Genomic DNA, 13,898 nt, shown 5'->3' with positions numbered 1-13,898 from the left:
CCTGTGTGGATAACTTTCATTATTGTCAGAATTGTTCTACATTCAGAACAATTCTTGTTACTTCAAAGTGGCTGGTCCACTAAGTCTGGCAAGCAAGGAGCAGGAGGCACATGAGGACACATGACCCGAACAACTGATTCCCAGAGGACCACGATGGGCAGACAGACTTGTTCTAAGTGCAGGATATTCCAAGGGAGAAGGACCAAAGTGTAGCCTCAGGTAACAGTAGGATCTAATATGGTCTTATCCAATGATGTGCTCAGAGTCCATTGAGTTATATGTAGGTACCCCTGTTACTTGTAGATGGGAGAAAATGAGCCAAAGAAGAGATTCATTTACTCATGAATAAATGAGCATCTACTTTTACTCATGAATAAATGAGCATCTATGCCACACACAATGTTCAGTAAACACTTTTGGACTGGTACTTTCAAGCAGAGGAATAATCAAATTTTAACATAATTATCTCTTAGCTCATGAAAAGCAAACATGCAAAAACTATCGACACACAGCTAAGCATGGTGGCTCCCGTCTGTAATCCTTGCTACTCAGGAGGCTGAGATCTAAGATCATGGTTCAAAGCCAGCCTTGGGCAGGAAAGTCTAGTGGGGCTTCAACTCTGGGCTTGGGTGCTGCCCCTCAGCTCTTCAGCTTAAGGTAAATACTACCATTTGAGCCATCACACCACTTCCGGTTTTCTAGTGGTTTATTGGAGATGAGTCTCACATACTTTCCTGCCTGGGCTGGCTTTGAACCATGAACCTCAGATCTCAGCCTCCTGAGTAGCTAGGATTACAGGTATGAGCCACCAGCACCCAGCTAAATCCAGGAGACTCTTCTTTCTAATCACCAAGAACCAGAAGTAGAGCTGTGCCTCAGGTGGTAGAGCACTGTTGCATTTTTGCTCAAGGACAACGCCCAGGCCTGAGTTTAAACCTCAGGACCAGAAAACAACAACAACAACAACAACAAATCCAAAACTTGACATTGAAAGAATACCAATCAAAATTCAAGCTGGAGCTGGGAATATGGCTTAGTGGTAGAGAGCTTACCTGGCTTGCACTGGGTTCCATTCCTCAGTACCACATAAATAGAAAAAGCCTGAAGTGGCATTGTGACTCAAGTGGTAGAGTGCTAGCCTTGAGCAAAAGACTCAGGGACAGTACCAGATCTTGAGTTCAAGCCCCAGGACTAGCAAAAAAAAAAAAAAAATCAAGCTTGATAAATATATCCGGTTTCTAGTTGGTTAATTGGAGATAAGAGTCTCATATGCTGGCTTGTAACTGTGATCCTTAGGTCTCAGCCTCCTGAGTAGCTAGGAGGCTTATACCTTATACTTATACCCTTATACATTAGGTATAAGGATGATTATAACTAGGAACAATGTTTTTACTTACGGTAGGAATCCAGAAACCAAGAAGACAAGAGATTCCCAAGTTCATAGTAGAGTCAGGTATTACATTATCTGGGCTCAGCTCCACTGATTGAATTATTTGGACTGCAAACAACAGCATTCACCTAACTCAGGACACACAAGTCACCCTATGGCTCAGTTAGGATATTAGTGGTCATCCTGTTTTGAAGTCTTGTCCCTCTCATCTTCATGTCAAAGTTTAGTAGAATTAACCCTTAAGTTCTATCACTGTATGTAGCTATAGGATAGCCTGGGTATGAGCAGAAACAAACGAGGTTAAAATATTAACAATGGCCGGGCGCCGGTGGCTCACGCCTGTAATCCTAGCTACTCAGGAGGCTGAGATCTGAGGATCACGGTTCAAAGCCAGCCCAGGCAGAAAAGTCCATGAGACTCTTATCTCCAATAAACCACTAGAAAACCAGAAGTGGTGCTGTGGCTCAAGCGGTAGAACGCTCGCTTTGAGCTGAAGAGTGCAAGGACAGCACCCAAGCCCAGAGTTCAAGCCCCACGACCAACCAAAAAATAAATTTTAAAAAATATGTATATATTAAGAATGTCCAATAAGGAGGAGAAGCTTTAGGTTTCCTCTGGATCTATAGAAATAACAGATGACAGGGAAGAATGCAAGTTCTTGTCCAGTTGATACATAGGCAAAGGCATCCAGTAACCATGCTTCTAAACTATTTCTTTTTGGCTTTAGTTACTTTTGGACAGGTGGCAGAAGTGATTCCATTTGGATTCTGATAATATACTTAGTTGTGTGTGTGTGTGTGTGTGTGTGTGTGTGTGTGTGATTCTGATAATATACTTTGTGTGTATATGTGTGTGTATGTGTGTGTGTTTGTATTAGCACTGGAGCTTGAACTAAGGTCCTCCCTCAGCTTTTTCACTCATGACTGGTACTCTAGATTTTTGCTATTTGCTGCTTAAATGGAGCCAAGAGTCTCACTAATTAGTCTGCCTGCTGGCTTCCAACCTAGGTCTTCAGATCTCAGCCTCCTGAGTAGCTAGGATTATGAGCAGGAGCCCACCACCTATGCCTGGCATTACTCTCTCTTTTTCTTCTCTCTCTCTATTTTTTTTTTTAGTTTAAAATTTTATTGTAAAGACGCTGCAAAGGGGGGTTACAGTTACATGAGTAAGGTAATGAATATGTTTCTTGTCAAGCATCGTTGCCCCCTCCTTTGTCGTTCTCCCACTATCCCTTCCCTCCTCCACCTCCCATATATATATTGTTGGTCGTGGGGCTTGAACTTGGCTTGGGTGCTGTCCCTGCACTCTTCAGCTCAAGGCGAGTACTCTTATTGCTTGAGCCACAGCACCTCTTCCGGTTTTCTAGTGGTTTATTAGAGATAAGAGTCTCATGGACTTTATTGCCCAGGCTGGCTTTGAATCGTGATCTTCACATCTCAGCCTCCTGAGTAGCTAGGATTACAGGTGTGAACTACCAGCACCTAGTACTCAGTATTTTTAAAACACAAAGCTTACTTCAAGACAGGAGCAAGTGGCCCTATCTGTAATTTTAGTGCCCAATAGGCTGATAAGGTTCAGCTAGGTGCTTTTGGCTTACACCTGCAATCCTATTCAGGAAGCTGAGATCTGAAGATTTTTTTTTCTGGTCCTGGGACTTGAATTCAGGGCCTGGGCACTGTCCCTGAGCTTCTTTTGCTCAAGGCTAGCACTCTGCCACCTGAGCCACAGTCCCACTTCTGGCTTTTTCTGTGTATGTGGTACTGAGGAATCGAACCCAGGGCTTCATGCATGCTAGGCAAGCACTCTACCACTGTACCACCTTCCCAGCAGCTGAAGATTGTGATTCAAAGCCAGTCCAAGCAGGAAAAACCATGAGACTTTCATCTCCAATTAACCACCAGAAAACCGGAAGTGAAGCTGTGGCTCAAAGTGGCAGAGTGCTAAGCCTTGAGCAAAAGAGCTCAGGGACAGTGTCCAGGCCGAGTTCAAGCCCACACCACTACCACCACCACCACCAACAACAACAAAAGAATTGAGGTTCAAAGCCAGCCTGAACAAACAATTCTTATCTCCAGGAGAGTCCTCAGTTTAAGCCCCAGTTCTGGCACAAACACACACAATAGATCTCATGGATTTCATCTTTTATAGAATCAGTGGAAGCCAGGCGCCGGTGGCTCACGCGTGTAATCCTAGCTACTTAGGAGGCTGAAATCTGAGGACTGCGGTTCAAAGCCAGCTGGAGTAGGAAAGTCCGTGAAACTCTTAACTCCAATAAACCACTCAGAAAACCGGAAGTGGCGCTGTGGCTCAAGCAGTAGAGCACTGGCCTTGAGCTGAAGAGCTGAGGGACAGAGCCCAAGCCCAGAGTTCAAGCCCCAAGATGGACCAAAAAAAAAAAAAAAAAATACAATTAATGGAAATCTTAGATTTGGTTTTGACAAATTGTACTGTTATATTTTACTGACATTGGGTGGGGGTGAAACTCAGTGGTATAGCATTTGCCTCGCATGGGCAAGGCCCTGGTTTTGATCCCCAGCACTAATGGAGGGAAATAAAAGGTGATTTGCTTTTGTTTTGATTTTTTGCCCCAAGCTGGCCTCAAAGTAGACTCTTTATCTTCAGCCTCCCTAGTGCTGGGATTACAGACATGTGCATTACCATGCCTGACAAGAACAAGCAGGAAGTTTTAGTTACAAATCTAATGTTTAAAGCAATTAAAATGCTCCAACCTTTCAGTGTAAAAGTAGAAGCCACTGAGAGACAGTGGCTCACGCCTATAATCCTAATTACTCAGAAGGCTGAGATCTGAGGATTGTGCTTCAAAACCAGTCCAGGTAGGAAAGTCTGCGAGACTCTTATCTCCAATTAACCACCAAAAAGCTGGAAGTGCAACTATGCTTCAAGTGGTAGAGCACCAGCCTTGAGCAAAGAAGCTCAGAAACAAGGCCTTGGCCATGAGTTCAAGTCCCAGGACTAGTAGACCCTTAGTTCAAGTCCCAGGACTAGAACAGACACACACACACACACACACACACACACACACACATACACACACACACACACACGCACACCTAAGAGACATCAGTAAAGTCTTTTTGTTATTGATAAAAGACTCAAAAAAAAAAAACAACTTTGTTGAGAAATATACCAGTATGATAAGTCTAACAAAATAATTTGATAAATATATTCAGCTTTGGTAAGCAGTACTTCCTTTTTTTTTTTTTTTTTTGGATCTGTAATAGGACTTGAATTCAGGGCTAAGGTGCTATACCTTAGCTTTTATGTTCAAGGCTAGTGCTCTATCACTTTGAGCCACAGCTTACTTCTGGTTTTCTGACAGTTAATTGGACATAAGAGTTTCATGAACTTTCCTGCCCTGGCTGGCTCAGAACCATGATCTTCATATCTCAGTCTTCTGAGTAGCTAGAATTACAGGTGTAAGCCATCAGCAGTTTTTTCTGTTTTTAATTTACTGTTGTTTTAGAGGTGATACATAACAGGGTTACCTTTATATATGTCAAGTAATAAGTATAATGTCATCTGTTCCCTCATAGTATTTTTTTTTTTTTTTTGTCGGTCGTGGGGCTTGAACTCTGGGCCTGAGAGCTGTCCCTCAGCTCTTCAGCTCAAGGCGAGCGCTCTACCACTTGAGCTACAGTGCCACTTCCGGTTTTCTGGTGGTTTATTGGAGATAGGAGTCTCACGGTCTCTCCTGCCCGGGCTGGCTTTGAACCGCGATCCTCAGATCTCAGCCTCCTGAGTAGCTAGGATTACAGGCGTGAGCCACCAGCGCCCGGCTCATAGTATTTTTTTTTAATGTGCAGCATTTTCTGTAACTTTTACTGTAGTCAGCTGTGACTAAGCTTGCCCTTTGGGACTTTCAGGAAGGAAACCAACTGAAATCTTCATCGTGCCCCAGGGCAAATATTTGTATGTGGGGTTTGAACTCAGGGCCTGGGTGCTATCTCTGAGCTTTTTTGCTTAGGGCCAGAACTCTACCACTTGAACTATGTAACTCCACATTTGGCTTTTTTGGTGATTCATTGGAGATCAGAGTCTCACAGACTTTCCTACCCTAAACCAATATCCTCAGATCTCAGCTTCCTGAGCAGCTAGGATTATAACCATCAATGCCAAGAGAAGGCAAGTAATTTTTTTTTTTTTTTGGGGTCCGGTTGTGGGGTCTGAACTCTGGGCCTGGGTGCTGTCCCTCAGCTCTTCAGCTCAAGGCTAGCACTCTACCGCTTGAGCCACAGCTCCACTTCTGGCTTTTTTCTTTTTGCTTATGTGGTGCTGAGGGATGGAACCCAGGGCCTCATGCATGCAAGGCAAGAGCTCTACCACTGAGCCACCTTCCCAGCCCCAAGGCAAGTAATTTTAAATTCAGTGTCTATTCAATTGCATGCTAAGGTTAGTATAAGTGAAATCTGACTAGATCTTACAGCTTGCCAAGAGATAAAATAGATTATGATAAGGAGTAACAAACACTAACAAAGTTCAGCCAAACTTTCAATCATACCTAAGAACTGGAGGGGAAACTCCACAACAACCTACTTTCTGTAATTTGTAACTTCACCATAAAATGAACAGTTCAAAAATTAAGCGAAACCTTATTTGCTTTTGCCAGCTCCCATTCGATAGTTATTCTACCCACAGCCTGGAACCTGGGACTTGGTTGCAGAGCACTTGCCCTGGGTTTAACCTACAGCACCATGAGGAAAAAAAGTTCTGCTACCATCTGGATGGTTTGTGAGAAGACAACTTTTATTTTTGTTGTTGTTTTTGTTTTTTGGGTCCGGTCATGGGGCCTGAATTCTGGGCCTGGGCGCTGTCCCTCAGCTCTTCAGCTCAAGGCTAGCTCTCTACCACTTGAGCCACAGCGCCACTTCTGGCTTCTTTCTTTTTGCTTATGTGGTGCTGAGGAATCAAATCCAGGGCCTCTGGCATGCAAGGCAAGTGCTCTACCACTGAGCCACCTTCCCAGCCCCGAGAAGACAGCTTTTAGTGTAATGGGAAGGCAAATTGGAATTTATGGAACATCCCTGAGTTCACTATTGCTTTGCTTTTTTAAGTCTTGCTATGTAAAAGTAGGCTGGCCTTAGACTCAAGATTTGTTTTGGGGCTCGGAAGAGCACTAGCCTTGAGCTGAAGAGCTGAGGGGCAGCGGCCAGGCCCAGAGTTCAGGCCCCACGACCCGACCCCAAAAAAAAGATTTGTTTTGACTCAAGGCTGATGCTCTACTACTTAAGAAGGCATAGCTCCACTTCCAGCTTATTGGTAATGAACTGGAGATTCTCATGTACTTTCCAGCCCAGGATAGTTTCAAACCACAATCCTCAGATCTCAGCCTCCAGAGTAGCTAGGATTACAGGTGTGAGTCACTGGTGTCCAGCCAGCCCAGCTTTTTGATAGCTAATTGGAGATGGAGTCTCAGCATCTTTTCTGCCCCATCTGGCTTCCAATTTTCCATAGTTCACCCTCCTGAATTGCTAGAATTACGGGTGTGAGGCTTGGGTGCTCTGCTGAAGTCAGTTTTAAATGCTTTTCCATCTATTGAACATCTAACAAAACTCTCATGGTCTCACCTGGGAGGCTGCAGACTCATGAATACAGCAGAAATAGGATCATCATTAACACATTACTACACAGTAAAGTGTGAACCCAGCCAGTGGGTGAAGTCACTGCAGTTTTGAGTAAATATAGATTAGCTCTATGTGGACAGCATCACTAGCTGGGGAGTTTTAAGTCTGGACCCCAAACTGTTCACACAGTGGTTAGATGACCACGGACAAGTCACTTAAACTTTTATAAAACAGTGATCACACTGGCTGACTCATCAGGGCTACTGAAAATAGAAATACACCAATGAACCCTGAAAGAATGACAGAAATGTGAGATAAGGGGTAAAGGAGTAAATCACTGATACTGATCTTGCCTAGTATGGATGAGGCTATGAACCACAAATAGAAACTATTTTTTTTTTCTTTTTGTTAGTCGTGGGGCTTGAACTCTGGGCCTGGGTGCTGACCCTGAGCTCTTTAGTTCAAGGCAAGTGCTCTACCACTTGAGCCACAGCACCACTTTGAACCATGATCCTCAGATCTCAGCCTCCTGAATAGCTAGGATTACAGGCATGAACCACAGGTACCCGACAGAAACTTATTTAAAATCAGGCCACATGACTGGGTGAGAATTTGTGTGCTGGAACTAGAGCTTGAACTGAAGGGCACTGTTCCTGAGGGATTTTTGTTTTTGTTTTTTGCTTAAGGCTAGGGGTGTACCACTTGAGCCAAGACTGTATTTCTGGCTTTTTGATGGTTAACTGGAGATAAGAATCTCACAGACTGGCTGGGAAGGTGGCTCAGTGGTAGAGCACTTGCCTTGCATGCTCGAGGCCCTGGGTTCGATTCCTCAGCACCACATAAGTAAAAAGCCGGAAGTGGCACTGTGACTCAAGTGGTAGAGCGGTAGCCTTGAGCTGAAGAGCTGAGGGACAGCACCCAGGCCCAGAGTTCAGGCCCCACGACCGGACCCAAAAAAAAAAAAAAAAAAAAAAAAAGAATCTCACAGACTTACTGCCCGAGCTGGTTTTTAACTGCTATCCTTAGATCTCAGCCTCCTGAATAGTTAAGTTTACAGGAGTGAGTTATCAATGAGAATCTTGCCATACATAGTTCATTGGAGCTTGACGAAGAACCGAAAACGTACGTTATTAGCATTTCGCTTTTACACTGTTCCGAGGCCTTGTGGCGGATAAGCACGTGGCTGTCATCCAACACTTCCTGGAACTTCAAACCTCGTGTTCTTCTCATTGCCCCGGTGACTGCTTCCTTCCCAAGCAGCAAGGGAAGATTTGAGCACCTTTGGGGTAATCTAGCAAGGAACACGTGATAGGAGGTGACCCTGCTCGCCTCACGGAGGTTTCGGGTTCACCCTAGTCTCGAATATTCCCGCTTCTCCAAGAAGAAAATGCTGTTTCGCCATCAATCAGCTTTTTTTCCCTAGGTCGTCGCGGACTGGGAGGGTGGGACTGTGAAGTTGTCGGAGAAGTTTAAGAACTTAATGTTGAACTCTAGGGCTTTGTAGAGGAGGCTCAAAGCGCGGGCAGGGCGGCGACGCCTTCTCTCAGCACATCCATCCTCACACAGCCCCAAAGTGGCCCTGGAGCCACTAGACGCATAAACCCCGCTGCCGCCAACCACTCGGCTCACGCCAATACCTCCGCAGGGCGCCCAGCCAATGGGCTGGCCCGTTTCTGCGCAAGCGCGGTGGCCCAATTCCCAGTGCGTAGTGGACGGGAGACTACAAATCCCAGCAGGCAATGCCGGGCGTCCCGAGGAAAAGGGGGCGGTGCTCGCCCAGCACCCAAGGATCCTCCAGGAGCAAGATGGCCGCGCCGGGGGCGGAGGCTCGAGGTTTCTGGTGCTAGCTAAGGTCCGGGCACCCCGCAGGCCCTTCCTCAAGTACCCTGAACGCCCCGCAGAAAGCATCGCGTCCCTAGTCCCCAGATGCATGTAGACTTCTGTCGTTCTGCCTATAGAGTCTTCCCCGTAAAGCCTTGGCTGGGACGGGGAACTCGCGACTTCCGCCCGCTCCGAGCTGGAATTCTGAAGCGGCTGCGGCTCGCGGCCCGCGGCCGGTCTAGGAGGTCCTTTTGTTCCGGCGAGGGCGACTAGCTCCGCTCCATGCCTTCGGGCGGGGGGAGGCGTGGCCTCCCTCTAGGCCGTCACCTCTACTGGTTGCTCTGCACTGTCATCTTAAAGCTCTGGTAAGGAGGGACGAATGGGAGGGGAAAGGAGGGCGCGGGAAGGGGGGGCACCAGTCGTCCCCGCCCCCGGGGATGCGGGACTCGCCCTCCATGGACCGCGGAGGAGGGGCGCCCTGGATTCTGGATTCTGACTTTTGCCCCTCTTCTCCTGGCTTCCTCTTCTCCCCCCACAACCTGCTGCAGTCAAGCCGAGGCTTCCGCACCCGAGAAGCTGTCAGGTGGGTGATTGTCCTCGAAGCAGACGCCTTCATAGTTTCAGTTTTTACCATCTTCTTGTACCAAGAGTTTAGATGGGGAAGGACGGTATCACAGGGAATGAGGGGCAAGCACTATGCTGGTCAAGGAAGTTGGATGGGTGGATCCTTTGGGAGAAACGTTTTCTGAATGGTCTGGGGCTGGCATTTCTTTCCCGTTTTCAGTGAGCACCTCAACTTTACCGTGCTGGCTGGTGGAAGAGTTTGTAGTGGCAGAAGAGTGCACTCCATGTTCTAGTTTCCAGTCTGTGAGTAACTATTTTCTCTCCCTTTTTATTTTTTTTTCTCGAATTTAACCAGACTGAAGACTTATTTAGCATTGTCTTTTCTTCCTTCTCCTTGCAGTCTATGTCCAAATATAAACTTGTCATTCTTTTGAAAATGTGACCTTTTGTTTCCAGTTTAATGACAGTATTCAGCTGATAGCTATGTCCTATTTGCATTTTAGTAGATTCTGAATCTATCCTTGCCTAGACTCTTGCCCCTGAAGTTTTTTGGTTCTTTGTTTTTTGTGCTGATTTGAACTCAGCCCCAGCACTATCTCAAGGCTGGTGCTCCATCACTTGAACCACAACTCCACTTCCAGCTGTTTGGTAGTTAATAGAACATAAGAGTCTTGAAGGTTTGTCTGCCTGGGCTGGTTTTGAACTGTTTTCTTTAGATCTCAGTTTTCTGAGTAGCTAGGATTACAGGAGTGACCCATTGGTGCCTGGCACACCTGAAATTCTTTCCAACATATGCCCCCACTTATAAAGCCACCACCTCCAACATCCACATCAGAATTCCTCACTAGCTGTCTGTTGCCGACCACTTCTGGCTATAGCAGCTGAGCAGCTGCAGCCTTCTGTTTCTCCTGCTGCTTCCTGGTAACATGTGCTTTGGTTCTTCTGGCAGAAAACCACCCCAGAGTGTGCTTCTACAGGATATGTGGAAAAAATCACATGCAGTTCATCTAAGAGGAATGAGTTCAAAAGGTAAGAACTATTACTCTTCAAGATCACCTCTTTTGTTCCTATCGGTAGGCAGTAAGTTCCAACCGTTTCTCATGGTCTGGGTATAGCATGACATATTAGACAAAAGTTGAAAGCCAAGTTGAAAGCTCCATTCCTCAATAGTGCTCTACCACTTTGAGCCACAGCGACACTTCCAGTTTTCTGGTGATTAATTGGAGATAAGAGTCTGAAGGACTTTTCTGCATAGGCTGGCTTCTAACTGTGATTCTCAGATCTCAGCCTCCTGAATGGCTAGGATTACAGGCATGAGCCACTGGCACCCAACTCTTATCAGTACATTTAATTTGGGACTGGTACAGTGTGAGTTCAGTCCACAACATTGTAAAAATAAATAAAAATAACAGAATTAGTTTGTCTTAGCTCTTCTTTTTTCACTAGACACTGTAAAGAAATGGGCTAACCTTGGCTTCCTTTTTTACTTTTGTATATTACATTGGTTAGGCTGAAGTAGAGATGGGAGATAAGGGACTGGGAAGTGGCTCAGGTGGCTAGGCAAGGGCAAGGCCTTAAGTTCAAACCCTGGTACAATTTTTTTTTTTTTTAATTGGACATGGGCACTGAACTCTGGGCCTGGGCGCTGTCCCTTAGCTCTTCAGCTCAAGGCTAGTGCTCTACCACTTGAGCCACAGTGCCATTTCCAGCTTTTTCTGTTTATGTGGTGCTGAGGAATCGAACCCAGGGCCAAATGCATACAAGGCAAGCACTCTACCATTGAGCCACCTTCCCAGCTCCTTTTTTTTGGGGGGGGGGGAAGGGGGCCGGTCGTGGGGCTTGAACTCTGGGCTTGGGCGCTGTCTCTCACCTCTTCAGCTCAAGGTGAGCGCTCTACCGCTTGAGCCACAGCGCCACTTCCAGTTTTCTAGTGGTTTATTGGAGATAAGAGTCTCACAGACTTTCCTGCCCTGGCTGGCTTTGAACCTGAATCCTCAGATCTCAAACTCCTGAGTAGCTAGGATTACAGGTGTGAGCTACCGGTGCCAGCTCCTTTTTTTTTTAAATTGTCAGACTTTCCCTGGGACTAACTCTTCTTTTCTACCTTCAGCTGCCGCTCAGCTCTGATGGAACAACACTTATTCTGGAAATTCGAAGGGACTGTGGTGGGTGTGGCATTGGTCTTTGCTTGCCTTGTGATTATTCGTCAACGACAATTGGACAGAAAGGCTTTGGAAAAGGTTCGGAAGCAAATTGAGTCCATATAGCCACATTTCATCCTGTTATCCTGGGTATTACAGACCATATCTCACACAGAGAAGAGGAATGGACTGATTTGCACCCTTGGTTCTTTGGGGCCTTGTGGTACCCTCTTTCCTCATCTTCTTCTTTCAGATCATTAATGAGCATAATAAAGAATAAAACAGTTTTCTTCTCTTCAATAGTTTGATTTGGGACAAGAAGTCATGGAGGCAGAGGGACTGGGAGAAAGGGGTAACAATACACCAAGTACATATCTTTCCCTGTCTTTTTTTTTTTTTTTTTTTGTCAGTTGTGGGGCTTGAACTCAGGGCCTGGACACTATCTCTGACATTTTTTGCTCATGAGTAGCACTCTACTACTTTGAGCCACAGTGCCACTTCTGGTTTTCTGGTACTTAATTGGTGATAAGAGTCTCAGGGAGCTGGGCACCAGCGGCTCATGCCTACAATCTATTCAGAAGACTGAGATCTGAGGATCAAGGTTCAAAGCTAGCCCAGGCAGGAAAGTCCATGAGCTGTGGCTCAAGTGGTAGAGCATTCATCTTGAGCTTAAAAGCTCAAGGACAGCGCCCAGATTTAGAGTTCAAGCCCCACAGCTGACCAAAAAAAAAAAAAATTGTCTAGCCAGATGCTGATGGCTGACACCTGTAATCCTAGCTATACAGGAGCTGAGATCTGAGGATCACAGTTCAAAGCCAGCCTACACAGGAAAGTCCTTGAGACTCTTATCTCTAATTAACCACTCAGAAAACCAGAAGTGGTGCTGTGGCCCACTGGTAGAGTGCTCACCTTAAGCTGAAGAGCTGGGGGACAGTGCCTAGGCTCAGAGTTCAAGTCCCATGACCTACAAAAAGAAAAAAAAAAAAAGTCTCACAGACTTTCCTGCCCAGGATTGGCTTTGAGCTGTGATCCTCAGATCTCAGGGATTATAGGCGTGAGCCAGTGGCACCCAGCTTTTCCCCATCTTTCACGTCTTAAAATTTCTAAGTGGGGCTGGGAAGGTATCTTAGTGGTAGAGTGCTTGCCTTGCATGCATGAGACCCAGGGTTCGATTCCTCAGCATCATATAAGCAAAAAAAGCCAGAAGTGGCTCTATGACTTAAGTGGTAGAGCACTAGCCTTGAGCTAAAGAGCTGAGGGACAGCGCCCAGGCCCAGAGTTCAGGCCCCACAACCAACAACAACAACAAAAAAAAATTTAAGTGTAACGGTGATACAGTCCTGTAATCCCAGCACTTATATGAGTTCAAGGCCATACTGGGCTACAAAGTAAGACCCCGAGCCAGGCGCCAGTGGCTCATGCCTGTAATCCTAGCTACTCAGGAGGCTGAGATCTGAGGATCGAGGTTCAAAGCCAGCCCGGGCAGGAAAGTGCATGAAACTCTTATCTCCAATAAACCACTAGAAAACCGGAAGTGGCTCTATGGCTGAAGCAGTAGAGAGCTTGCCTTGAGCTGAAGAGCTGAGAGACAGAGCCCAAGCCCAGAGTTCAAGCCCCACAACCGACCAAAAAAAAAAAAAAAAAAAGTAAGACCCCGGTTTGCCAGGCACTGGTGGCTCAAGCTTGTAATCCTAGCTACTCAAGAGGCTGAGATCTGAGGGTCTAGGTTCAAAGCTATCCTGGGCAGGAAAGTCCATGAGACTCATCTCCAGTTAACCACCAGAAAAGAGGAAGTGGCACTGGCTCAAAGTGGTAGAGCATTAGCCTTGAGCAAAAAAACTCAGAGATAGTTTCCAGGCCCTGAGTTCAAGCCTCATGACCAGCAACAACAACAAAAAGACTGGAGCTGGGAAGGTGGCTCAGTGGTAGAGTGCTTGCCTTGCATGCATGAAGCCCTGGGTTCAATTCCTCAGCACCAAATAAGCAAAAAGAAAAAAGCCGGAAGTGGTACTGTGGCTCAAGTGTTAGAGCGCTAGCCTTGAGCTGAAGAGCTGAGGGACAGCGCCCAGGCCCAGAGTTCAGGCCCCCCGATCAGACCCCCCCCCCAAAAACAAAAAGACCTTGTCTCAAAAACCAAACAAATTAAAAAGCCGGGCGCTGGTGGCTCACACCTGTAATCCTAGCTACTCAGGAGGCTGAGATCTGAGGATCTCAGTTCAAAGCCAGCCCAGGCAGGAGAGACCATGAGACTCCTATCTCCAATAAACCACCAGAAAACTGGAAGTGGCGCTGTAGCTCAAGTGGTAGAGCACTTGCCTTGAGCTGAAGAGCTGAGGGACAGCGCCCAGGCCCAGAGTTCAAGCCCCAGGACCGACAAAAAAAAAAAAAAAAAAAAACAAA

At 46.3% G+C, this 13,898-nt stretch overlaps 1 protein-coding gene across 1 annotated transcript; it reads left to right on the top strand.

Moving 5' to 3' along the window:
- The first annotated feature begins 8,740 nt into the window (after nt 1–8,740).
- Nucleotides 8,741–11,784, top strand: Jtb (jumping translocation breakpoint). The gene is made up of 6 exons (XM_070013976.1): nt 8,741–8,824; nt 8,931–9,158; nt 9,342–9,376; nt 9,578–9,660; nt 10,307–10,386; nt 11,468–11,784. The coding sequence occupies exons 2-6, from the start codon at nt 9,076–9,078 to the stop codon at nt 11,622–11,624; spliced, it is 438 nt and encodes a 145-aa protein (XP_069870077.1). The 5' UTR covers nt 8,741–8,824; nt 8,931–9,075; the 3' UTR covers nt 11,625–11,784.
- Nucleotides 11,785–13,898: the final 2,114 nt, after the last annotated feature.

The sequence above is a fragment of the Dipodomys merriami genome, unplaced genomic scaffold, assembly GCF_024711535.1.
Source record: "Dipodomys merriami isolate MVZ:Mamm:240054 unplaced genomic scaffold, mDipMer1.0.p SCAF_92, whole genome shotgun sequence".
NCBI classification, from domain to species: domain Eukaryota; kingdom Metazoa; phylum Chordata; class Mammalia; order Rodentia; family Heteromyidae; genus Dipodomys; species Dipodomys merriami.
The sequence above is the reverse complement of the archived record's forward strand: the minus strand, read 5'-3'. Positions and strand labels throughout refer to the sequence as shown.

Coding starts and splice junctions, on each gene's coding strand:
- Jtb (XM_070013976.1), top strand. CDS start 9,076: ATGCCTTCGGGCGGGGGGAGGCGTGGCCTCCCTCTAGGCCGTCACCTC. Junction 9,159..9,341: donor ACTGTCATCTTAAAGCTCTG/GTAAGGAGGGAC, acceptor AACCTGCTGCAG/TCAAGCCGAGGCTTCCGCAC. Junction 9,377..9,577: donor CGCACCCGAGAAGCTGTCAG/GTGGGTGATTGT, acceptor TCCCGTTTTCAG/TGAGCACCTCAACTTTACCG.